At 36.0% G+C, this 14,575-nt stretch overlaps 1 protein-coding gene across 1 annotated transcript; it reads right to left on the bottom strand.

Annotated features, from left to right (window-relative positions):
- Positions 1 to 268: 268 nt before the first annotated feature.
- Positions 269 to 4,180, bottom strand: LOC119769985. Its single transcript, XM_038263988.1, is given in 3 exon segments — positions 269 to 1,535; positions 1,537 to 1,568; positions 4,171 to 4,180. Coding segments are annotated over 3 exon segments (1,266 nt in total). The 3' UTR covers positions 269 to 311.
- Positions 4,181 to 14,575: the final 10,395 nt, after the last annotated feature.

Genomic DNA, 14,575 nt, shown 5'->3' with positions numbered 1-14,575 from the left:
AGCTTGATCACCTGATAATTTGTAGTCAATCAGAGGTTTTGATATTCGACCGTTATATGGCAATAATTCGCTATCAAAATTGATGGCAGGTAACGGATGTTTATAGTTAACTAGAGTGTCTTTTGCCAAATCTTGTGTTTGCAATTGTAAATATTTGTCATATTTTTTTGTATCACTTTGTCTATAAGAAGTACTGACTTGAATAGGTTTAGAAGGTGCAGAATATGATGGAATTGAATACTTGTTTTGCAAAAATATTTTAGTGTTGTAGCCACTCGCTCCATTGTTAGAGATTAATGGCTTGGGAATGTCTAACACTTTAACTTTTCTACCCTAAACCAATTTGGTTGGGGCCATGGGTTGAGTTGGGTGCTGGGTTTTGCTGTTTGAAATGTTAAATCTAAATGAGGGTTTGCGCTAGTTATTTCAACGTTCAAGGAAGGATTTCGATAACGATTAAAATTATTATCGTACGAGTCAGGTTTATCGTATGTTGGAAGACGATCGTGATGTGAAACTCCTATTGGAGTAGAATGATAAGTTAACCCAGCATTATAGGGTTGATACTTAACGTCCGGATGAAATTGATCACTATATTGCGAATGAATGTAAGAGGTTTGGATTTGAGGTGGCACCCTAGTAGGCGATATTCCAAACGGATATTCATAGTTGGGTCTTGCTTTTGATTTTCGATAATTGTCTACAGGTGGTGCCGAATTTTTATACAAGCGAAGTGTGTGACGAATGTTTTCTATTTCTTTATTGAATTCATGCATAGTTTTGTAGCGAAGATTTTCTATATTTGGTATTATGCGTGATGATTCTTTTTGCTTGCTCGGTATGTATGTTTTATTCGGTGGACGCTTGCTAGATACTTGTATGATGATTGGAGTAAAAGCCGTGGTCGTTCCATATACATGTTTAGGTGTTGTTGATGTCAATGGTTTAGTAGTAGTAGTAAAGGAGTATTCATTTCCAGAACTTACAGAAGAAGTTCTAGCATCAAAATATTCAAAGTAAATAGGATTACCTTTTACATTTTGTTGATTCAATGAAATTAGTGGAGGGGTTTCAACGAAATTATCGGTTTGTAGTTGAATTGCAGGTGTTTTAGTCTTATTCTGAATTTTTGGAAAATGCTTAGGTTGAGTAGGTTGCACAGATTTAATCAATTTTGTATCATTGTTAGAGGGGAATGACTTTACTACAACCTTTTCAATTTCTATGTTATATTTTAGGACATTTGTTTGAGTAGTATTAATAGGCCCAGATTTTTTTTTGGAAAAAGTCATATTTTTAGTGCGTTCATTTATGCTTGAGTTGATAACATTCTTTTTAGAATTAGTAGGTGTGCTCATCGATATTTTCATCTCCATTAGAGGAGCGAAGAAATTTGGCGGCGGTGGTAAAATTATGCCTGGCACTAGTGGCCCAGGCGACACTGGGTTGGTATAATTGCTTTCATATTCAAAACTATACGGAGGAGGATAATACAAAGAATTATCTTCCTCGTCAATATCTGTACTATTTTTTTTCATCAATTGAACCAGTTGGCAAAGGTGGTAGTGCTGGAAGATTTAGGAATGGGTTGGAGAACGTTTTGTTTGGTTCTCCAATGGGTAACGGCGCAGGGGGTGGGTATTGATATCCATTAAATTTTGAAGGTGGATTTTTCTCTCCATTCCAGGCAGTAGTATTTTTTTTAACGAAATCTCCGGTTTGAATGTCCGGGACTCTTTCATTTGAGAAAAGAAAAACTGTCTGGTTTGTAAACGGATTGTAGATCGGAAGTTTATTATTTCCGATAAACTGTATTGGCGCATCATCGGCAAGCTGGACAGGAAATGGAGGCGGTATTTTAGGATTTGCTGGAAGTTTAACTTGTCTTTGTGGAGCCACATAATCGTCAATTGGTTGCCATTTTTCCTTTTCATTTATCTTGTTTACCGAACCACCATTCAAAACTAATAAATGATCTTCCGAGAGCCAAATTTCATCATCTTTCAATCCACCATAATTATTTGCATCATCCTTTGGTACCTCATAGTTTGTTTTATAGCTAAGCACGCCAGGACGTATTATGGGAGTTTTGAAGAGTTCTGTGTGTATTAAACCGTATTTTCCCTCATTGACTTGATCGGATAGTGTTTTTGCTCTCTTCTTTGTTCGTATTACTATTGTTTTTTTGATCAATTTTGCCATTTCCTGTACTTGCTGTCTCAAGCGATATTCCTCTGTCGGTTGGGGAAGTTCGACTACTATTTCCCTCATTTACTTGATCGGATAGTGTTTTTTTGCTCTCTTCTTTGTTCGTATTACTATTGTTTTTTTGATCAATTTTGCCATTTCCTGTACTTGCTGTCTCAAGCGATATTCCTCTGTCGGTTGGGGAAGTTCGACTACTATTTGCATTGGAAGTCTGTAAAACTAATTTCCGATAATTATTTTTGAACTTGTTTCGTGAATTATTTTGAAAATCATGATATAAAAAATGGCCGCCAATTAGTTGTTCAATTCCTTTTCCTCGTTTCGAGCTGAAAATGCAAAAAAATAATCATCAACTATTTTGGCAAGCTATTAGGTTTTACGCCAACTCGATTTGGAGGTTAGAAAGGAGTGCACTGTTTACATGGACTTAGCACAGTTCGATGCGGTCATCGATTTTGTTCGGGGAAATTCGTCGACAATCGACGAAGACCATGTATACAGTGCACACGAGCTGTCAAATGACGTCACGCTGTAAAACCTAAGTATCATCGATTACGTCATCGGGTCATCGGTGTAATAGTATCTGCGAAACCATGTAGTGGTAGTTGTGTACGAAAAGAATTTTGCCTAACAAATCAAAAGCGCTATGTAGTAAATAAAACATGCTTCAATATCATTAAAAAAAAAACAAAAAAATCTTTTGCTGTGTTATGAATTTAAATTTCTTATTAAATGTTGATGTTATATTTGACTGTTACTACAGGATGGCCCATCAAAAAATGAGACATGTGAATTTTCACAGAAAAAGATGTGCCATTCTTTAATGTATTTAACAATCGGATTTTTTTGTGTATTATGGTGTTCTAAATGTTTATCATGATAGTTTTTTGCAGTTCGCCAAAACTGTGTACAGGCGGTCTACAATTATGAATGTATTTTTGGAACAATATTTACCCTAATTAAATACCTTATATTTCAAAAAGAAACAGGTTAAAATATCCAACAATGTGTCAAAAGCAGCGTTTAGAAGTCCCTCTTAAATACGCTCAATCAATAAAGTTTTTAAATTTTGTTAAAATTGGCAATTTGAATGAAAAATGCCATTTTGGTTATTATTTTGACATTAGAAAAATAATGCAGCATCATTTAGAAGGCAGTCATATGATCTTGACTCACATCAAGACCAATGACAAGACAAACCAAGAAGCTCTTAATGAACTGCATAATAAAATCATAGGCCTGCAGGAAGAAATTAAGAAATCTGCAGAAATCGCAAGTCGAATACTTTCGGCAGTATTAACACAGGCACCGGCAATGGACTTCCCTTAAACGAAGTCAGAAAAGCATTTGAAGACACCACCTCGGACCAGAATCAAAAACTCGCTGAATCATTCTGCCGTATCCAGGAAATTACGTCATCCCACCGGGATGACATAATTAAAACAATTGCCTCAGCAGAAAAATGCCCCTCGGACATAATTTTAGCAGTCCACGATGAAGTGAGGGCCCTCACAATCAATTCGACCAGGACAACGCAAGTAGCAGCAACTTTTTCACTCATTCGTCAACCAAATTGTCGGACAAGGAACTTCTAGACCAGGCAAGGGTCGAATTTTCTGGCCAACCTCCAACTACATCAAATTCAAACTTCATCAACTTCCGAAAAGGGGAAACCATCAACCCCTACCGGAAGGAAAAAACGCCAATCGTCCCACCTCTAAACGCCACCACGCCGCAGCCAGCAAAAACGTCATCACAAACTCCTGAAGTAACAGACAGTATGTTCTGTCTGGACCCAATGAAGCCGCCCATAGTACGCCTAACTGAACAGTCTGCAGTCGGCGATGGCCGTTTCCTGCTGGCCAGACTCCGCGAAACGAAAGTCTATGACAATCTCAGACTATACTTGGCGTATCTGAAGGACCAAAAACCGGACGTCTGCATAGACGGACTAACACTAACCAGCATGCATGTCTTTTTTGCATCCAATGGCCTGCCTCCTGAACCTGAACATCTTATGAACATCTTCATGGAATACAACTCAACAATTGGAATTTCACCTAAGCAAACAACTAGAAGACTTCAATACCTGCAGCATTCGCGCGAAACCGCCAACAAATTCTACCTGCCGACTACATCGTCGAATTTTTACAAGCATTGACGCCTTCTAACACGGAAGAAGAAATGACACCCTCGCAAGAGGCAGTAAGTACTATTAATAATTTAAGTATATCTCCAAAAATTTCTTCAACGGAACAACAGAATGCGAATGAAATTCTAATTTATTGTCAGAATTTCAATCGCATGAAAAGCCCAGGCAAAATGAAGGAAATTTCTTTAAACATTCTCTCACATTCTTTCGACATTATTCTTGGAACTGAAACTAACTGGGACGAAAGCGTCCACCCTGAAGAAATTTTTGGAAACAATTATTTTGTATTCCGAGGCAATAGAAATTTAAATCTCAGTCAGAAAAAGTCAGGAGGCGGCGTCCTCTTAGCCATAAATGCCAGACTTAATCCAAAAGAAATTGTAACTGAAAAACATTTTCAATTTGAACAAGTCTGGGCCAAAGCCACTATTGCAGGCCAAGTACACATTTTTGCATCAGTATACTTTCCGCCGGACCATGCAAATAAACAGTCGTATGAACTATTCTTTAAAACAGTAGAAATCATAACATCAAAAATGGAACCGGAAGTAAAACTTCACATTTATGGCGACTTTAATCAAAGCAAAGTCGAATTTATATCTGACCAAGAAAATGAAGCAATTCTTCTCCCAGTCATTGGGGAAAAGGAAACTTAGCATTTTCTCTTTGACAATATTGCAAATTATGGACTTTTCCAAATCAATCATGTAAAAAACCAAAGAAATTCATTTTTAGACCTTTTATTCACTAACTGTATTGAAGACTTTCATGTACAAGAATCTGTAACCCCCTTTGGAAGAATGAAGTCTTCCATACAGCAATTGAATATTCTATTTATGTCAGGGGCGCCGACTCTGTGGGGGCACGGTACTTTTTGCCCCCCCTAAAATTTGGCTGGGGGGGCAGCCCATACATTGTGCCCCCCCAGAAATTTTGGAAGAAAAATATTCTTATATCAAATATAAAAAAAGGAAATAATTAAAAAATAATATCTAAAATTTAAATGGAACATTGTTTGTACACACGGATAGAACTCTTGTAAGCGAATCCGTAAAATAGTTCAGATACATTTGTTGTTTTCGAAATCGCCGAAATTTTTTGAACAAAAACGTTTACAATTTTCTGGATGTAGATGCAATTTTTTAAATCGACAACGTTTTATCTATACCACTGTGCTCTCTAAGAAAATCAGTATGCTTAGTACAAGAGCACAGAGGCATCGGTGAATGATTTGAGATATGTCGTCAACACAAATTTTACGGGTTTGCTCATAAGAATTCTATCTGTGCACGTTGTTCCAAAAACAAAACCAATGTACTTTTCCAATAGCACTTCATCTACAATCAAACTTACGCAAACTCTTGCGAAAACAATCATCAAGTTTTCAAACGCAACATTCTGCGATTTGCCATTGTAGATCAGGATTTAGCGAATATAAACTGAAACACTTTTCAAAATAATCATTTGTTGACTGCTTTACATTTACAAAAATGCTGATAAATTCGATAATTTTTGGGTAATTTTAGAAAGGATTTGAAAAGATTTCAAATACATTTGTTGACCGTTCTATACCAATTTTAGCCGAAAAATACAATTGTTTCAAAAAAGTAATTTTTGAAAACTAGCGCACCACTTTACTGAGAAACCAACAAATTAAAACCTAATCTGAGCCAATTCCACATTATAATCATTATTATCTTTAAAAAAACAAGCGTTTTGCCTTCTGCAATTTATGATCGATTTAAAAAAAAAGGCTGTAGAAATTTTAACTGCACCCTCAAAAATATGCCAAAAATCAGGGAGTAGAGAATAATACTAAAAATAGAACATTTTCAGGAAATCAGCATTATTGAGTATTGGGAATCCATTTTAAACGTGTTTGGTCGTATTCTAAAATCTAAAATTCTTAAATTCTTCAATTCCTCAATTATTAAATACTGAAATTCTAAAATTCTAAAATTCTAAAATTCTAAAATTCTAAAATTCTGAAATTCTAAAATTCTGAAATTCTGAAATTCTGAAATTCTGAAATTCTGAAATTCTTAAATTCTTAAATTCTTAAATTCTTAAATTCTTAAATTCTTAAATTCTTAAATTCTTAAATTCTTAAATTCTTAAATTCTTAAATTCTTAAATTCTTAAATTCTTAAATTCTTAAATTCTTAAATTCTTAAATTCTTAAATTCTTAAATTCTTAAATTCTTAAATTCTTAAATTCTTAAATTCTTAAATTCTTAAATTCTTAAATTCTTAAATTCTTAAATTCTTAAATTCTTAAATTCTTAAATTCTTAAATTCTTAAATTCTTAAATTCTTAAATTCTTAAATTCTTAAATTCTTAAATTCTTAAATTCTTAAATTCTTAAATTCTTAAATTCTTAAATTCTTAAATTCTTAAATTCTTAAATTCTTAAATTCTTAAATTCTTAAATTCTGAAATTCTGAAATTCTGAAATTCTGAAATTCTGAAATTCTTAAATTCTTAAATTCTTAAATTCTTAAATTCTTTAATTTTAATTCTTAAATTCTTAAATTCTTAAATTCTTAAATTCTTAAATTCTTAAATTCTTAAATTCTTAAATTCTTAAATTCTTAAATTCTTAAATTCTTAAATTCTTAAATTCTTAAATTCTTAAATTCTTAAATTCTTAAATTCTTAAATTCTTAAATTCTTAAATTCTTAAATTCTTAAATTCTTAAATTCTTAAATTCTTAAATTCTTAAATTCTTAAATTCTTAAATTCTTAAATTCTTAAATTCTTAAATTCTTAAATTCTTAAATTCTTAAATTCTTAAATTCTTAAATTCTTAAATTCTTAAATTCTTAAATTCTTAAATTCTTAAATTCTTAAATTCTTAAATTCTTAAATTCTTAAATTCTTAAATTCTTAAATTCTTAAATTCTTAAATTCTTAAATTCTTAAATTCTTAAATTCTTAAATTCTTAAATTCTTAAATTCTTAAATTCTTAAATTCTTAAATTCTTAAATTCTTAAATTCTTAAATTCTTAAATTCTTAAATTCTTAAATTCTTAAATTCTTAAATTCTTAAATTCTTAAATTCTTAAATTCTTAAATTCTTAAATTCTTAAATTCTTAAATTCTTAAATTCTTAAATTCTTAAATTCTTAAATTCTTAAATTCTTAAATTCTTAAATTCTTAAATTCTTAAATTCTTAAATTCTTAAATTCTTAAATTCTTAAATTCTTAAATTCTTAAATTCTTAAATTCTTAAATTCTTAAATTCTTAAATTCTTAAATTCTTAAATTCTTAAATTCTTAAATTCTTAAATTCTTAAATTCTTAAATTCTTAAATTCTTAAATTCTTAAATTCTTAAATTCTTAAATTCTTAAATTCTTAAATTCTTAAATTCTTAAATTCTTAAATTCTTAAATTCTTAAATTCTTAAATTCTTAAATTCTTAAATTCTTAAATTCTTAAATTCTTAAATTCTTAAATTCTTAAATTCTTAAATTCTTAAATTCTTAAATTCTTAAATTCTTAAATTCTTAAATTCTTAAATTCTTAAATTCTTAAATTCTTAAATTCTTAAATTCTTAAATTCTTAAATTCTTAAATTCTTAACAAATAAATTGATGTTAAATTTTCGATTTTTTTGAACATTGATTGTAATTTCCAAATTTCTGATTTTTTAAATTTCTGAATTTCAACTTTTGATTTCTTAACATTTTTAAGCCATGAGTTTTTTTCAACCCTAGGGTTTTTTGAAAAAATTAAAATTTTGGAATATTTATTTTTTTTCTGTTATTTTTTTCTAAATTGCAGATTTCAAAAAAATGTTGTTTTTTTTAATGTGTATTTTCCAATTTCTAAAGTTCAAATTTTTTGCTTTTTACTTTTGTTTTCATCTTTAGAATATTTGTGTTGTTGAATTTTAAATACCTGATCATTTTTATTATTGACTGTTACTTCTGAAAAATAAGTGAGAATATGCCAATTAGAAGGAATTCTCCTTCCAAACATATAAAAAATTACCCCAATAAACATTCTCAATCACGTTTTAATAAATTATCTTTTTCAAGAAAAAAAAATGGATTCCGGATGAAAAAACTCTTATCACATCGTAATATTCAAATTGGTAAAATTCGTGATATACAATAAACTTAAACATCAAATCGCCACTCTCACCTAACGATTTCGGAAAAAACCGAGCCCCCCCAACATTATGGACTAGTCGGCGCCTCTGCTCGCTACCCTCTAGCAGGGGTCGCGGTGCCAAAACCTGCGGCGGGGTAGGACTCTACGTGCGGAAAGGATTGAAAGCCACCACGCTAATTAAGTCGACATTCGACCCCGCAACTCCTATCAACCAACGAGTTGAGTTTCTGGCCATCCAGATACGGATCAACGACTAGAATGTCTCCGTTGCTGCACTGTACAACCCGCTCGGATCGAACCCCAACTTTGCTCCCTGCTACGAAAAACTCCTTCTAGATCTCCTAGACGTTGGCTTCGACAGGCTGTACGTTGTGGGCGATTTCAATATCAACACCACGTCGCTTCAACCATCAGCTAATCTGGTCGCACTGCACCGAATCAACGCAACGTTCAACCTCACGATTCTACCAACTGGACCTACTCGGATAACAGAAACCAGTGCAACCACCATCGATTTGATGATCACTGAATCCCCGATCTGGTCGTCAAATCGCAAGCTAGTACTGGCAACACAATTTCGGATCACGAAATAGTCTACTTGCTTGCAAGCGTGAGAGTGCGAAACCCAGCTCCAGTGACTTCTCGTGTCAGGAATTTCAAGACGATCGACCCGCTACGACTGCAAGCGGACTTCCAGGCCCTGAAACACCAACCCTTCTTTGCCGCTGATGACTCGACCACCAAGGCCGAACTGTTTGCTGATAGTCTCAAGAGTCTGATGGATCGCCATGCCCCCGGAACGCACAATTGTTGTTCGTGTCACAAGGACGCCGTGGATCACAGCTGGCATCAAGCAGGCGGTTGCAGAGCGGAAGCTCGCGTTTGCCCTGTACTCGCGCAATCCGAACCGAGAGCGAGGGGACAACCAGTGGCAGGACTTCGTCCGTAAGCGCGACCGGGCCAACACTTTGATCTTTGCAGCAAAAAAGAGATACGCAGAACAAAACTTCGACTCCAATCTGCCTGCTAAGAAGCTTTGGAGCAACTTGAGACGAGAAGGAATTCACAAGAACGCAAAAAAGAACGAGCCTGCGGATGGGGTAGATGCAGACGAATTGAACACCTTCTTCACAACCGGGCATCGGCAGCTGAACGCGGGAGACACAAACGAGCGGCCTGTGGAACCAAGTCACAGAACTGCTCATGATCCAGGCTAACCGAACTTCGTTTTTCGTCACACGGATGTGAACGAGGTCTGCTCTAAGATCCTCGAAATTCAAACAAACGCAGCCGGCTGTGACGACATCCCTATCTCGTTCGTGAAACTACTGTATCCGTTCGTCCTTCCCCTCCTCGCTCATCTTATCAACAACATCATCGACACGAGGACTTTCCCGACTAACTGGAAGAAAGGAATTGTGATTCCAATCCCGAAGACCGCCAATCCTTCACAGCAAATGGATTTCCGTCCGATCAGCGTTCTACCAGCTGTGTCCAAGGTTATCGAAAAAGTCCTCCTATCCCAGATCACGGAACATCTGAACGCTGCTGACCCACCACTCCTAGCGCCGAACCAATCGGGTTATAGGAGAGGCTACAGTACCACGACGGCCTTGACCAAAGTCGTCCACGACTTGTATAGCAACCTGGACGAGAATCGATGCACAGTCATGGTCCTTGTCGATTTTTCTCTGGCCTTCAACTGTGTCGACCACCGGCTGTTGAGGAACAAGCTGCGCGATGAGTTCCGCTTTTCTCGAGCTGCATGCGACCATCGCATCTTACCTTAGCGATCGCTCTCAAGTGGTTCGCCTCGGGAGCACCGTGTCAGCAGCGATGCAAGTCACCGACGGAACACCCCAAGGCTCGTGTCTGAGCGCACTGCTGTTTAGCCTCTACGTAAACAGCTTACCAAGAGCGCTGAAATGTCACTGGCAGCTTTACGCCGATGAACTCCAGATTTATCTGTCGGGGCCGATCGCGAATGTTGATCAACTGGTGCGTGACGTTAATGAAGACCTGACCTCGATTGCGGACTGGGCGAGGGCTAATCGACTGTTCCCAAACCCAAAGAAAACGCAAGCTGTAATCTTCTGCAAAACCGGCGCGGTTGTTCCGACGGAGGACGTCGTCTTCTGCAACACCAAGATCCCATTGAGCAGCCAAGTCACGAACCTCGGGGTCAAGATGGACAATAACCTGACCTGGGAACAACAGGTGAACGATGTCCTGCAGAAGACCTACAGCACTCTTCGAACCTTCCGCCGTTTTGGACCAGTCTTCCCGCATAAACGAGAATCTTAAAAACTTGTTGTTAAATGGTTTACTCACCATTTAAGAAATCGTAACCATTTTTGAAAAATGGTAGGAAAACCTTTAAAATACCATATCGGAAATGGTACCCTACCATTTTTAATAAAGTTCGACCATCTGAGATGAGGGTGGTTAGCAACGGTAACCTTAAAAAACTCCGAACAACGTTTCGTCAGATTACCATTTGTGTAATGGTAAAAATAAAGTTAATTTTTGCGTGGAACCGACCTTTTTCCTCCGGTTTTTACTGTTTCAGAAATGGTTTTTAAATGGCATTTTAAGGTTTTTCGTACAATTTTTAACCTTGCTGCTACTGTTTCACAAATGGTTCGTAAATGGTTTTTTAGGGTTTTTCTCGCTATTTTTACCGAGCGCTACTATTATAGAAATAGTTTTCACATGGTTATTTAAGGTTAATTCTATAATTTTCTCCCAGTTCCACTATTTGAGAAATAGTTTTCAAATGGTTTATAATAGTTTTTCTAGCATTTTTTACCTACCTAATTTTTACAGAATTGTTCACTTTTTGACGGATGGTTCACAACAATAATATTAAAACTTTTTTGGCTTTAATTCTAGTTGATTGCCGATTCTGTTCGGTTGATCATACTGCCAAAGTCGTCCAAACCTGAAAAAATAAGAAAAAAAATCACAAAGTATCGAGTAGAATGTAACATTCAAATATGTGTACTTATCTGATGATTCAAATGATTTCCTTGATTAATGCCAATCGTGCGTTCGCTTCGATTTTGTTTTGTCGGTCGGCTGCCGCCGAATCCTCCAGCACCAGCTGTTCCGTTGTTTCAAGTTCTCCACGGCGCTGAAATGATCAACAAGAAAAATGTAAACAAAGTCTGGTAAATCAAATGATTTGTTTGAAAATTATACCTGCGCACAAAACGTAGGCAACAACCAGCCGCACAAACGTTTCACTTCAGACTGTTTTTGCCTGCGCCAGCCTGCACAGCAAATAAAGTAGTAATCCAGCTGCGTGTAAAAGACCTGGGTGTAAAATAAATTTTGCATTATTTTATGAAATTCTGTGTAATATTACATACTGAAATATGTAGCCCATCAGTATGGGAAACCTACTTTACCGAAATGTCATGCCTATATATGCGTTTATCCATTCCATTCTTCATCGGTCTGATGGCCGAGCGGGCTAAGGCGCCAATCCTTACTGATGGTGCTGGGTTTGAATCCCGTCGGTTGCAACTTTTTTTTTGTGTTTGCAAAAAATGTACATGCAGTGTGTAATATTAAGTGTTTATTTTGACGAAGGTGATGTGCATGCTTTGGCATGCGATTTTACCATCGGATTTTTTGCTGTGTGCAACGAGTGCAGGTAACGAGCATAGCGAGAGAAGAGAAACGAGAGAGAGCGCGCAAAGCAGAGTAATAATAGTCTGCCTGGTGCGCTCTTTCGTTTCTCTTCTCTCGCTACGCTCGTTACCTGCTCTCGCAAATATGCCGTAAATCCAAAATTATCAACTGTTGAAAAATGATTCGCTCATACAATTGAAATAAAGTAACAATTATCACAAACATGATATGCTTAAAGTTGAATCGTCAACGAAACTCAAAGGAATTGTAGCGCATCAAAAGGAACCGACATTTTCGAGCCTTTTTGTTCTTGAGCTCCTCAGTTTGTTTTCTCTTTTTGTTGGTTTAGATTCTGTCAATTAAAATTGGTAAACTTCGGATTGGCTTTCTTTGGCAGCTCAAATGTGGGTAAAATCCAGGGCCAAGTAAGCCAAATGATGTCCACATAACTTGGTATGTACTACTGGTTCATCTGCACAACGAACACTTCACCGTAAAGTGAATGCCTTTACCATATGGTTCACAAACTCTCCGCCAAAGATGTAATTCTAGCAAAACATTGTAAATGGGCCAAAGCCGAAGTGTAAACAAAGAGTCTGTCCTGCTCGTTCCTAATGTAAACATCCACTGACGTAAGCAGGATAGACTGTTTGTTTACACTTCGACTTTGGCCCATTTACATTGTTTTGCTTGAATTCTTCGCTTTTATCAGCCACACCATCGTTGAGTAGATCGTACACTTTTCCGGCAACTTAGTCAGACAAAATCTTGTTCCGGAAGTTGCCCAAATCCGACTCCAGCACAAACCCAACCCCTTATGAAGCTACAGACAAAAAAGTTTGATTCATTCATTTGAAAACAAAACTTAGTCAAATTTGGTAAACGCTTTTTGCAAATTCTAACTATTTTTCAAATGGGTATTAAATGTTTCTATATGGTAATCGTGAATCAATATGAACCATTTGAACTTAAAAATCACCTTATGATTTAGGGTAACCATTTGAGTAAACATCCTCAAATAGTTTTTTAAAGTCATCAAGAAAATAGTTGACCATTACAAACATTCAAATAACTCTATTACTAATGGTAACCATTTGACAAATAGTTATCAAGGTCCGCCAAATAACATTATTACAAATGGTGACCATAACTCATAAGGTTGTTTTAAGGTCCTCACTAGAATTCATATAGTTTTCGTTTATCCGGGTTGTCACTGGAAACTCGTCGCAAACTAGTACAAGCTGCTGTGATGCCATTTTTCATCTACTGCGACGTGATATACTACCCTGGCCTGACTGCTACTCTCCGCGACCGTCTGCATCGGTGCTTTAAAACGGCGATTCGCTTCGTGCACAATCTGCGATGTCGTGACACCGCAGCGGCGGTCCGCGACACAATACTCGGACATGACCTACCCATCAACTACAGAATAAGGATATGCTGCTTCATGAAGCAAGAATACGAAGGACGACTACCCGGCTACATCGCGCAACACCTTCAACGTGGACAACTCGATCGCGCCTCGAATTTTATCGTTCCACGACACACGACTTCCAGTGGAAAAAGCCTGCTGGTGCACGGGACGTCCAGCTGGAACCAACTACCTCTAGCTATAAAGAGAGAAACACGTACTAATGCTTTTAAGCGTGCAATTGTTCGTCAAAATCAAAATTAGTTTTTTTTGTGTGTACATGATTTGTAACCATTCAATTTTACTTGTCCTAATTTAAATTTCCGGTTTGTACACCTCTTTGCCCTGATAAAAGTCTGACTAACAGGATATTGTTGTCAAATAAAATTACAATTACAATTAAAAAAAAATAAAATAAAAAAGAGAGTTATATATTGTTGAAAAGAGAATTCTGGGAAAAAGAGAGAATTAAGGAAACTTTTCATTATATCAAGAAAAATACAGGTTGGAGTGGGGGTTGTAAATGAGACAAAATATATTATATAAGTTAGAGGAAGAATTTTTGAGAGAAACCGAAAAGGACGGATATATTATGCAACATCAAAAACTAGAGTGGGGGTAAACATATAAGATATTAAATAATTAAGTAAATAACTAGATTTAGTATAAAAAGCCAAGCTAAAATCAAGTTGACAGAGTGAAGTAGAGTGAAGTGAAGTCGGAAGTTGAAGTGCGGAGTGGAGTGAAGTCCAGGTCCAGTCGGAGTCGGAGACAAGTCAGTGAGTTATCAACTTTGACCTTTTCCTAGAGAACTTGATTTCAGTTTAGCTCATTAGGTTACAAATTGTAATCCTAAGCTAAGATAACTGAATAAAAAAATCAAATAGTATCTTTGAAAGGCACGAGGTTGAAAGTGTTTAATTGTGTTACATCCGAAATATCCAGTCGCAGTGCCTTGGACCGGCCGCACGCTTCAGTGGAGCAAATTTGAAAATCATAAATTTCTATGAGCTGTAACTTATTTTATGCTAAGGAAATTGTTTTAA

This window comes from Culex quinquefasciatus, chromosome 1 (assembly GCF_015732765.1).
Source record: "Culex quinquefasciatus strain JHB chromosome 1, VPISU_Cqui_1.0_pri_paternal, whole genome shotgun sequence".
Lineage (NCBI taxonomy): Eukaryota > Metazoa > Arthropoda > Insecta > Diptera > Culicidae > Culex > Culex quinquefasciatus.
This window is presented reverse-complemented; position numbering and strand designations above follow the sequence as displayed.